Raw genomic sequence first — 12,630 nt, forward strand, 5'->3', positions numbered from 1 at the left:
CGTTTTTTGTCTGTTTTTGTTTATTTTATTTTATTTTTGCTGGAGGTATAAAGACATTTATTTAAAAAAAAACACTAACTATGTAGCTGCAACTAGATCATCTCCCGTTCTTAAGGATGTTTTTTTTTGTTTTTTTTTTTTGCCACAAAACCTTATAACCCCAGCATACAAGACAATACTGGCCACCACTGAGTAGTAGAACATTCACAGCACAGCATGGCAGATGTTAAAATTTCATAGCCTCCTCACAAGGTAGAGTCTACTCTGACTGTTTTTTTGTACTGACTCTGAAAATGTACTGCCCAGTCCAGTTTACTGTCCAGGATTGCTCCTAGTTACTTGTTCTCCTGTGCCACCTCAACAGTCACTAAACAATACATCCACACAATCTTAATCAGCCAGTCATGTGATAGTAACACATTCAGAACATTTGCTTTTCTGGCATTTGGCAGATGCCCTTATCCACAGTGACTATACTTTTTTATATACAACTGAGTTATTGGGGGTTAAGGGTCTTGCTCAAGGGCCCAGCAGTGGCAGTTTAATGGACCTGGGATTTGAACTCATCGAACTGGTTTTAGTTTTTCGGATCTACTGCAATTTTCATGCACAGAAGTCTCTAGAGTTTATATAGCATGGTGCGATAAATATAAAAAATAAAAACATGTTGAGAAATGCCTTGAGGATAAGAGAGGTCTAGCCCTACTGGTTCAAACTGACAGGAAAGCTAGAGTAAAGCTACAAAAAAAAAAACACTCTTTACAAACAGGGTGACTTGAAAAGTATTTCTGAACACAACAAAGTTTGAGCCAGATCACTTTACAAACCAGGAACAGGGATCTGAGGGTACAGTGTATGAATATTTACCAAAAACTGGACAGTTGAAGTTTAGAAAAGGGTTATCTGGTAAAGTGTGTAGCCTCAGATTTCTGTTTTTGACGGACAGAAGTGGTACCTTTAGTTTTTGCATTGTTGACCATCCCACAAGTCCATAGATAACTTCTGTGTCTTCAAACTCTTATGAACCACACTGCAGCACAGGCAGGTCTGTAAGATCTCAGAGATATACAGTATGGACAAAAGTTTGTGGACATCTAACTATTACACCCACATGTGATTGGTGGTTAAGGTGTCGGATAGGAAAGAAAGTTCAAACCCCAGGTCCACCAAGCCACCACTTCTGGGTCCCTGAGCAAGGCCCTTAACCCTCAAATACTCAGTTGTATAAAATGAAAGTATCTCTGGATAAGGGGGTCTGCCAAATGCAGAGAATGAATGTGATTTTTTAAATATCCCATTCCAGATCCACCAGTTACTGTTATAATAAGCTCCACTCTTCTGGGAAGGCTGTGAATTCTTATTCATTCAGCTACAGTGAGATCAGACACTGATGTTGGGATGTTGAAGAGTTCCGGGGTGCAGTCAGTGTTCCAGTTCATCCCAAAAGTGTTCATTGGGGTTGAGTCAGAGCCAGGGCTCTATGTAGGACATTGAAGTTCTTTGACATCAGCTTTGGTGTTTTGTGTGCCGGGGCATTATCATGACCTTTTCCAAAGATTTTTAAGAAAATGTAACTCTACAAAATACAGACATTTTATAAAATCGTGTACTTTCGACTAGAGTTTAAGGAGTTTAAAGTTAGAGTTTAAACCGAAGAACCAGACATGGAACATTCACAAATGTATGTCTGTCTGGTGTATATCTGTATTTGAGGTGTAAAAGGTAAATAAGATGGGAGTCAGGACAGTCTCCTGTGGTGCCCCTGTATTACTCACTACACTACCGGTCTTGCATACCGTAGCTGAAAACTCAGATAATCAATAATCAAGTCCTCAAGCAGAGAGTCTAAGATCTAAACCACAGTGAAAGAAGCTGGTCGGTGTGACCTGTAACCTGAGCGAGAGTTCACATCCCTGTAAACTAACTTTTTCTCTTTCAGCGCTGAGAGAAATGAAGGTTCTCGGAGGAACTGCAGCCACACACTTGTGTAAATGATACGCTCTAGCCATGGCTGTAGCCATATATCCATCCAAACATCAAATTAAATTTAGGAGGAAAAATTAAAGTGGCCATAAAATAGCATGTGCAGCGGGCTGCGTTTTCATTAACTCGGTGTAGGGGAATAAATGTGACACTTTTGAAAACGCACTTTCGCTACTGGATATATGGACATTACATATGAAGAAATAAATAATATTATGGGGCGAGATCTAATTTTCAGTACTTCACCTAATGGCGATATTTATATGTTGAAACAGTTTAATTTCATATATATAGCCACTGTTACATGTATTGATGCTGGAGAGACTACTGTAGTGTACTACATGATGTAGCCTGTACATTATTACTAATATACATTCCTATAACTAATTGAATTATTTATTTTCCATTTCAGACTCATTCAATGCATTCAAGTGGTTAAACTCAACACTGTTGCTAAGCAATGTTGCTAGGCTAGCTAATAGTTGAGGTTAACCGCGTTGCTAAGTTGAATCTTTAAAGGTAAATTGCAGTAGAAACAAAGCAAAATGGGTAGAAATACTGTTAATAAATTTGTTAAAAATTGTTATTTTTCAAATGCAAACTTTTCAGTGCTTTCATATAACCTGATTAATGTCGCGTGATTAAATCAACCAATCAGCCAATTTGCCATTTTTTTTAAACATTACGATTCACTTGTTTCACTGATTCAATAACTTCGTTTACAAATTATATATATATATAACTTTATATTAATTATTAATCATTATAATTATCAATTATTAATTAATTAAGTGAAAAACAATCCAAAACATTCTAAGGAAAAATAGGAAAATAAAAAGGAAGGAAAAATAGAGAAAAAAAAACTGCTTAAAATATATGCACACCCTTTACAACTGGGGGTGTGGCTATGTTCGGAATGAACCAATCACATTTCATCTCATTTTCAGTAACAATTATTTATCACTATATTTGTAATAACTATTTATTACAACAGCTGAAGCCAGATTTAAATGTTGCCCTTTAAGTTTTTATTTATTTTACTTTTGAAATCTTTTTACTTTTGTTAGGTTTGACCAAGCATGACTAATCATGCAGAATGTTGCAAAGGATTTTGCATCACTGACCAATAGCACTGCTTTTGGCTGCATTGACTCTTAAAGTAGCGCTGACTTAATGACTATGAAATATTTCATAATAGAAAACACTTGAAGTAAAAATAAAAAATATAAGGCAGATTATGATATTGCAAGTGAAGCTTACACCATTTTAGAAATATCTTCAGTGGCATTTTGCTCTAAATTTTCCCTCTCCAGTGGGTAAAATGGATGCTATAATGTCTTTAGCAATTCGGCTCGCAGAGAGATTCTGTGCGATGATAAGCATTATGGATTGCATTATTGATCTGATTCTTTTTCAAATCATTTTGATTCACTTGATTCACTGATTCATTCCAAAACAGCAGTTTACAATTTCACATCGTTAATTGCTAGCAATAGATGACTTTCATACAGTATCATGGCTGGTTAGCATTCTGCTCAGAGCTCAAAAAAGTTCTGGACCCTCAGCTTTACTTAGAAAAATATTCTCTTTGCTCAAATGCGTAGCGAGATAGTCAAAGTCTGTGGCAGAACTGATTAAATAAACCAATTACCTCCATTTCAAATGGTGGGCGGAAGCGTTCTCCACCAGATAGCAAAATGAGTGATGATCCAGAGCCAACCCACACTTACAGTTAAGGCTTACTCTATTTATTTAGCCCACCATGCACATTCTGAAACAGTTTCTCGGATATGACATAGACCTGTTTTGTACACTTTTGGCCTAAAATGAAGCACAAGCTTTAGACATAGCAGGTTGTGTCTGAATCAGTTCAAAACCTGATTCTAATTTACATGCAGGGCCATAAATAAGTGTTTTTCTTTATATTTGCCCTTAAGTTTAGAGTCCTAAACTATTAGACACCTTACAGCCAGAACTAATGTCCAAAGTAGTTACTGTTACAGAACATTTTAAAAATGCCTTCTGACCAATCAGAATCAAGAATTAAAGAAAACCCAGCAACTTTTGTCCTACATTAAAACAATTCTGGGCCGAAAAAGCTCATATCCTCATTATAATGCTTTATTGTTTCTATATGAGCAAATCAGTCACATGAACTTATCATCAAAAAAAAAAAAGTACATTCGTCGTCCACTTTATTAGGAACACCTGTACATCTGCTCTTTTATGCAGTTCAGTCATATGGCACCAGCACAATGCGTTTGCAGACAAAGCTCAGGAGCTTCAGGTCTAATCAGAAAAACAAAGAACATCCTGTGAGCAGAGAGTCAGAAGTCTGAAGCACACTTTTGAGATGCTTTTCTGCTCACCACGGTTGTAAAGAGTGAGTTACTATAGACGTCCCATCAGCTCAAACTGGTGTGGTCTAGTCTGGTCTGGTCATTCTCCTCCGGTCTCACACATCAACAAGGTGTTTCAGCCTAAAGACTCATATTAATAACTGTTCCAGTTAAAGTGATCAGTATATCAGCACCATGGAACATCATGAGGCCTGAGGCTTCACACAGGGCAAGAGGTGGGAATGCAGTCTGGATTGGACACCAGGCTTTCACAGGGCACCATGCACACACTCATTCACACACTCATTCACAAGTTCATTCACACCTAGGGTAACCCATGTGGACAGAATGGGAAGAACATACAAAACTCTACACACATCCTTTTTTTAATGTTATTTCAATAATGAATGTCTGTCTGTCTCCCTCTCTCTCTATCTCTTTTCCTTTTTGCCTGTAAACTGGGTACCAATTTGCAAGCCTACGTCACTGATGTTTACTATGATTGCACATATTTAGTCAGTGGAGTGCAGCATCCCTGAAGGTCCCAGAGAATCAAAGCACACCCCAAACAATCATCTCACACAAGCGGCAGACAAAAAAAAAACAGGAAAGACAGAGAGGGAAGAATGAAGCCAAACGACTGGGGAAATGTGGCGTGTCGTGTAATGGCACTTTGCTCTAGTGCAAATTGAATTCAAAATGTCCATCCGCCCCAGAATGGACAGGCGGATTAGAGAGGGATGCAATTCTGTTTTTTATCGCCTTGAGTGCTGGGGAAAAAAAGGAAAAAAAAGCCTGAGAGTCCTGGAATAAGTAGCACAGGAGACGGCTTGCTAAGAGTATTCTGATTTTAATACAAATATCTAGAAGTTGTGTGTAGTGGGGACTTAATTCCCTGTCAAAAGATTTACTGCTCAGGAATCTTTAATACCCGCATGGCACACAGTGGGGGAAAGCAGTCATAATAGGAATGCAGTCTAACTGAGGAGTAGGACAATATAAAATTCTGTGGCACACGTCTCAGCCAGGGATTAATGACAGCACTGCGTGGATGGAGCTCGGCTGTGTAGCTGTGTAGCTTAGCACATATTTCCGCACACTTTAAAGACGTGTTTTCACTCTCTGACAGGCTGACTGACTGATCCCCATTGTTAAAATGCATAAATGAAGTATCGGTACATTTTTTTCCCAGTGCTATACCAATTCTTACTCGCAAGCAGTCTCAAAGCCTCGCTCGTCCATCTTATATTATTATTTTAATAGGAATCAGGCATTTTTAATAATTTTTTTAATAATCGTTTCAGTGAATTCATCCAATAACCTCCGGTGAACTGATGATATTCATAAACAACTAGATTTTATAGGTTTCTAAAGCCATTTTAATGATGCATCAGTTTGCCGTTTTTGCAGAATAGCATTTAAGTTGTATGTTTGATGACTGTCCCTGACTAGTTTTTTAGCCAGAAATGGCTAAATGGCTTAAACAAGTGATTATTGGCCACTGCTCTTAACAGCGAGGTTGGGAGGTATGTGAACATCAGAGATGTTGGACATGTCTTCCGGTTCCCTCTTCTTTATTTGTGATATTTTTTGTATATTTATTGTGCACTTTAAGTCTTGTGCAGCTCTTGTGTTAAGTCCAAGTCCTCCCTGTTGCTCTTGTGTTTAATAAAGTTAGGATTAATAAAGTACTATACTCTACTCTACACTAAAACACAAAATGAATGAGTTTAGACTTGAAAGTGTATCTGACCAGAAGGGAAATAGACAGAAAACCTATTCATTAAACACGGTCTGCTGTTATAGGAAAATAATCAACAACAGGTGGTGTCATGCAGCCCAGTGTGAAGCACAGAATCTGTCAAAGTTTATTATTTTCTAATAACAGCACACCCTGAAGTGTTTTATTACTAAGGTATTTTTTAAAAATTATTATATATATTGTAATTATTTATATTATTATATTTTTATATTTTTAAATTATTTCTTTTTTTATTAAATTTTTTATTATTTACATTATTATATTATATAAATGTTATTACATAATATAAAATAATATATTATTATTTGTATTTGTTAAATAATAATTTTTAAAAATGTATTCAGTGAAATATATTTACTTTAAACTTTGTTGTAAGTTTAATTTCTCATTATTATTTTTTGTTTATTGGCAGGAAATTCTCCTAATAAATAAATAATTAAAGAAGCCCTTTAAAATACAGTTAGTACATCTAGGTTCCTTCTGAATTGAACAACTTAGCTTGCCCAATCTGGTGGATCCAATCTTGCCATCTTCTATGTCAATCTAAATGGATGTAATTTCACTAAACTGCAGAGAAGGCCTTCCTATCTCTCTGACGTTTTTTCTCCGTCTTTTTCTAGGTATATTTCAAGCGAGATGGCGAGCTGATTGAAGTGATCTCCTATGTCTCACCCACGGCAGCCGATGAAGGAGGAGGTTCAGCAGGAGTCCGCAGGGCAAGGCCTCTGATCAGCAGGGATATGGATGATACCAAAATGCAGAAATCACGGTCTCTGCTTGGACGCCTCTACACAGAGAGTCCGAGACGGAGCTATGCGGCCCGGCAGGCCCGTTACGAGACCAGTCCAGCTACAGAGGCTATCCCGGAGACGGTGGTGAGCCGTGAGTTCCCACATTGGGTGCAGAGCGCCGACCCGGCCTATTTCTTCAGCAACGCCCACCTCCCACAGAGCGATGGTTCTGTGACCGTTCAAGCCAAGCTCACGTGGACCCTGAACCCTCAAATGGACAATGATGCCCTGTTCAGCTGTGAGGTTAAACACCCAGCCCTCTCCATGCCTATGCAGACTGAGGTCACTTTGGGTGAGTAGTACATCATCAGTGTATGTAGCTTGTTGTTTTTTAAGACCTTAGCAATTGGTGAGCCTCAAGGTTACCTTGGGCACTTTATAATCCTAGTGCAAGGTGCAAGGTTTAAAATGAGATTAATGGTTTAGAAGACTTATCATGGGTTAACCTCAAGGTCACCATACACCTCCATGTCTGAAATGCGAAACTAATCCAAACTTAATGAAGTCAAATGACTTCTTCATGCCAGTGCCAACCAAGGTCATGCTGAGGAAGTAGAATATCATCAGTGTATGGGATGGTTGATGAACCTTAATGTTGCTGTTGGAACCTTCATAATAAGTGTTCATGCTTGCAGGTTATGAGGTCAAACCCTCCTTGGCTATTCCTGGATGAATATTCTGGTCTCTACTGATAATTTAAGAAAAATAATGTTGAGAGATGTAAACCTTTATTTCAGAAACCTATAAATGGCCAAACAAATCCAAACATAATGAAGTCAAATGCCTTCTTCATGCCTGTGTACACCTAGGTCATGCTGGGTAAGATGGATATCATCAGTTTATGGACTGCTCAAAGCTTTACTACTGATTTGAGACCAAATGAAGATTCATAGCATTTGGTGAGCCTCAAGGTTACCTTTAAAACATGAGAATAACCATGATCATGTGCAAGTGGAAAGGTCCGATACTCAACTAGCTTTATATCTGCCTAAAGAGGATAAGAAAGGTTGTAGAAATACTAATTATATTCTATTAATGATGATTTAGGACCAAAGATGAGGGAGTACAAAAGGATATTCATGGTTGAGGGATCAACACTTTAACATATTTCTGTGGCTTTTGACTCAGTTACAGGGAATTGGAGAAGTTTCATGACAAAATCGAAGGGTCTGCAGATGGAGCTTCATGATTTTACAGGCTTATCATAGGTTAAACCCAGGGTCATTCTCTATGCTTGAAGGGTACAAGCATCCAAGCAAATCCAAACAAAGTGAATGTCGTGAGTCGCAGACACAGGTGGAGACACAGGTCAGGATGCATGAGTTATCGTCAACTGATGGTATGGCGGTGCTTGAAAGCTGATTTAGTACCAGAAACTCAAGGCTATCTTTGCAAGTTCCTAATAACCATGTGAGGTTCTGAACAACTCAGATGACAGTGTGCCACAGCAAATGGAATATGAAGGATTGTAGAAGTTGCCGAAATTTTTAATGATAAATTAAGACCAAAGTCTTGGGTTATCTACAAAAGAAATTCATGCTTTACCCGGCTAATCATTGGTTAAAGTCAAGGTCACGTTAAACCTTGATGCCTGAAGTTTGTAAGAATAAATCAAATACTTTCTCCATGCCAGTGCAGACCCAGGTCATGATCAGTGTGTGGGATATGATTGATTTATGCCATGTTTGTGCTTTAATGTTGATTTAAGTCCTAATAATGAAGTTACTGAACCTCAAGGTTATTTTTTGGAAGTTCATAATAACCACCCTAAGTTGAAAAATCCTACACAGAACTGACTTTATGCCTCAGTTAATAGGGTGTAAGGGGTTGGAGAAGATGAAAAAGTACCCCAATGATGGTTTAATTTAAAAGTTTAATTTGAAAGGGATTATGAAAGAATATTGAAGGTTTAACAGGTCAATCACTGGTTAAACTCAAGGTTACCTTAAACGTCAAAGCCTGAAGGGTACAATTGGCTAAACCAATTCAATCAGAAAACTAATTTGCAGGCCAAGCTTATGCAAGTGGGATAGCGGAATGTAGGTATTTGGTGCACTGAATAAAAAATAAGGCCAAACAACATCTTACATTTTTGTATATTTTAAATTTCTTCATTCTGGAATATCCAGTAGCTCCCACATCAACTTTTCCTTTTTTCTGTCTTTTGAAGTTAATAAGACAGAAGAGCAACTTGTCTTCTTACAGAGAAACCACAAGAGCCCCAAAGACCTCTGTTCTCAAGACTTTTCCATATTGGAAAACTTAATTTACCTCAGACTGGTATAAAGTGGACACACTGGAGACTCCCTGTAAAATACTACATGAATGGTTCCAGACTTTATCATATCAAAGATTGTGCCCAATTTTTTGTGCCCAATGTGGAGCACTGAAAATCCACCAAATAATGCCTTTGTAACTTGTTACAATTGAATTGTATTAGAATGTCCGCAGTAATAACAACCTTGTAGCCAGAACTCTTGTCAGAGCTGACCAATCAGAATTGAGCATTCATCTGTGCTGTGGAATAAAATTTAACCAGCCATCAAATTTGTGCTTCAGTGAAGCTGCTAGGACAAAAACCACAGAGCCTTGACTCTGTGACTCAGAATCCAGCGCCCTTGGTGACTCGAAACTTTCATCTTCCTTTTTTTTTTTTTTTTAGGGACTGTTTGTCTTGCTGAACCCAGCATTCCTGGGGAAGTGCCTAAATAAGTTGACCTTTGAACACTGCAATTTTTCTTGCACTGATCAGGACTTGGATAAAGGAACCTCTTTCTAAATCAGAGGGCAAGAAACAAACCAACCTGCAGTCATCACTTTTCTCTTGGCTTGTCCTCTACCTTCCTTGCTCTATCACCACTGCATCTTTTTACATCGGCCTCTGACAGATGCGTTTAGAGCAACTCTGACTTCCATTTGTTGCTTAATTGCGTTACAGCCGGGCAGATTGCAAGTCCTAACGCCGAAACGCTGAATCTCGCCGTGATTGACAGGCTAATACATTGCACTGCCAGTGCGCTAGATTGAGTTAACTTACAATCATTATTGAAAAAGTCAACCTGAATTAGGATAGTGGAGTGAGAATTGAACCACACACTGGCCTCCGAGACGCCATTGTTGTAGATGCCAATGCTGGTGTGACACTAATAATAATAATTTACCGTGCTAATTGAGATGCTAGGGAGATTTCATGCTAGTTTGTTTTTCATCATTCTTTTGCTAAAATTGCTGCATTTGTATGCAGCTGGAAAAGCGAGGCAAAACGAACAGGATCCCGACAGGTCTTTCTTTTTTCTCATGGAGACCTGAACACCGAACTGGCTGTTAAAGCTAAAACAAAGATGGCCTCCAGCAGCTCCCATTATCATATCAAAAGCTGCACGTGCTCACAGCCTTCCATCTGTCAGCCGTGGGAAGAGGAGGACGAGCTATATGACGCAGGACAAGCTAAACAGATGTGTTTCTGACTTCCTGACATGGGAGAAAGTAATAAATGAAAGTGGGAGACATGTAGAGAGTGGGTTTCATACAACAAACCTGCAGTACGACGATGCTTTCATCTTTCTATTATGTCCCCTTTATTGTCTCCCGTTCTTTTCTGACAGTCCTTTTTGTTGTCTGGTAATTTCGTGACAGATAGAATCGGATGGCTCGGTTGATTCATACAAAACATCACAGTGATATCTGGTCCGTATACAAATGTTTGCTAAAATCAGTCACTTGGTACTGAAGAATCTGTCAAAACTCATGATCTAGGATCAAAATCTAGTTTTTTTTTTTCTTCAAAGTTTTAGCAAAACACCAGGGAACAGTATAATTTGATGTCAGACTGAAATTCCTACCAATGTTTCATAAACAGTTCAGTTGGATTTTTCTTCAGTTTCAGTTGGATTTTTCTTCTCTTGACAGTTCAGATACGTGTTTCGTTTTTTTAGTATAGCGATATGGTACATATCTTCGATAAATTCGACTTAAAGACTATGTAGTAATGCTAGCTCAGGCATGTAGTAGATAGCATTGGTTCCTCACAGGGTAGTACATGGTACCTGTATTGTTTTTTAGTGTCTGGCTGGAGATTTACAAAATGTGGAGTTCTCCTCATGTCCAAATGGGTTTCCTCTGGGTTCTCTGGTTTCCTCCTTCCTCATACTTCCTCAGATTGTGCTAAATTGGACCTAAGTTTGAATGAATGTATAGCTCCTTTAAAACAACTGGAATTCCATCCATTTATTCCCATTTTGCAGGAGTATTCCTAGGACTGGCTCTGGAGCCACAATGATCATGACCAGGATGTAGCAATATACCATATGGGTACTTGACCTGTAACCTTGGTTCCAGTTGAGAGTACATTCTAAATGCTGCTTCTCACAAAAACATTCCATTAAAAAACATTTTTTAGTTTTATTAGTTTGTTTCTTTGCTGAATTTGTCCACCAGACGGTGGTGTGGTGGAGGATCTGTTCACCATGAATACCAAACTATTCAATTCAACTTGATTTGTATAGCGTTATAACATTGGACATTGCCACAAAGTGGCTTTATGGATTTAAATAAATTCACAATATAAATTTTAAACATATAAGTCCTTATCCTTAATGAGCAAGCCAGTGACAGTGGTGAGGAAAAACTAGGTGGAAGAAACCAGACTCAAAAGGGAAACCATGCTTATCTGGGTGACACCAGATAGTGTGATTATAAACCATTTCCTTTTTATACCTGTGTAGCATATGGTCAAAAAGTGCAATTGTGTAACCAGGAAATTCACTGTAACTGATTGTGGCAATTGCAGTCCAAATGCTATCATAACCAGGTCTAGACTCCATGGCAGCTTTTATTGGTCAAGCACTGCCCACATGTAAAGCAAACAATCACAGTTCATTTTGTTCAGTGTCATGTTTAGGGGTGTGAAAATGTAAAGTCCCTACAAAAACAGACTCGTGTGCAACCATAGATTTAATTAATGATTCTATACCATGAACGTCACATCATTTAAAAAATTTAGTGCTTAGCTGAACCTCATAAACGCTCAATGTCACAGCTGTAAACAAGACGGCTTCCTCCTTCCATGAGGGAAGTAGAGCGTTATGACGGCTTTGTTTCCAGGGTGACACTGGAAATTCTGTAAAGTATTCTGGAAACTCGAAACTCAGTGTTTCCAGTTTTTTGTGATATATGGATCAGATGTTCAGCCAACAGTTTGTGGGCGTGACGTCTGAGGCTGAGACTAATGTTTGACCTTCCACAGCAGCAGCAAGTGGTTTCCAAGTGATGAGACCTCCAACCAGATGTAGGATTACATGCAGCGTCTGATCACTTACAGCTTGCCTGCTACTTTCAGTGATGCCTGTTACTTTCAGCAGGGAGTTTTGTTGATCTTGGGGTTGCTCAGCAATGTCCCTGTGCTCGATTTGTCTGGCTTGTACATGTGCAATGGATCCATGGTGCAGCATTCAGAGTAGTTCCCAGCAGCACTTTCTTATTCTCTCTGTTCCCTACATATGAATGGGCGACAAATCAAAGAGAAACCGGCAGCTCCGTTATGCTGTGGGACACGTCTATTTATTTTGCTGCCATGCTTTGGCTTCACTTGTCCATTTAGTGTGAAGAGTCACAGCAAATCAATAGAGGTTTTTTTTTTTGACTGATCTCCTTTATCCTATGATAAAACAATTCTATCCTGATGCAAATGGTCTGTTCCAGGATGACTCCGCCCGCACCCACAGTGCAATAGTTTGGTGAGGATGAAAGTCAGAAG

The 12,630-nt window shown here is 38.6% G+C and overlaps 1 protein-coding gene across 1 annotated transcript in view; it reads left to right on the forward strand.

Moving 5' to 3' along the window:
- Window positions 1-12,630, forward strand: part of igsf21a (immunoglobin superfamily, member 21a) — a 293,873-nt gene that overhangs the window by 245,392 nt on the left and 35,851 nt on the right. The window contains exon 6 of the mRNA XM_058372829.1: window positions 6,705-7,167. Within this exon, the coding sequence (XP_058228812.1) occupies window positions 6,705-7,167 (463 nt within the window). The remainder of the gene's footprint in view (window positions 1-6,704; window positions 7,168-12,630) is intronic.

This window comes from Hemibagrus wyckioides, linkage group LG21 (assembly GCF_019097595.1).
Source record: "Hemibagrus wyckioides isolate EC202008001 linkage group LG21, SWU_Hwy_1.0, whole genome shotgun sequence".
NCBI classification, from domain to species: domain Eukaryota; kingdom Metazoa; phylum Chordata; class Actinopteri; order Siluriformes; family Bagridae; genus Hemibagrus; species Hemibagrus wyckioides.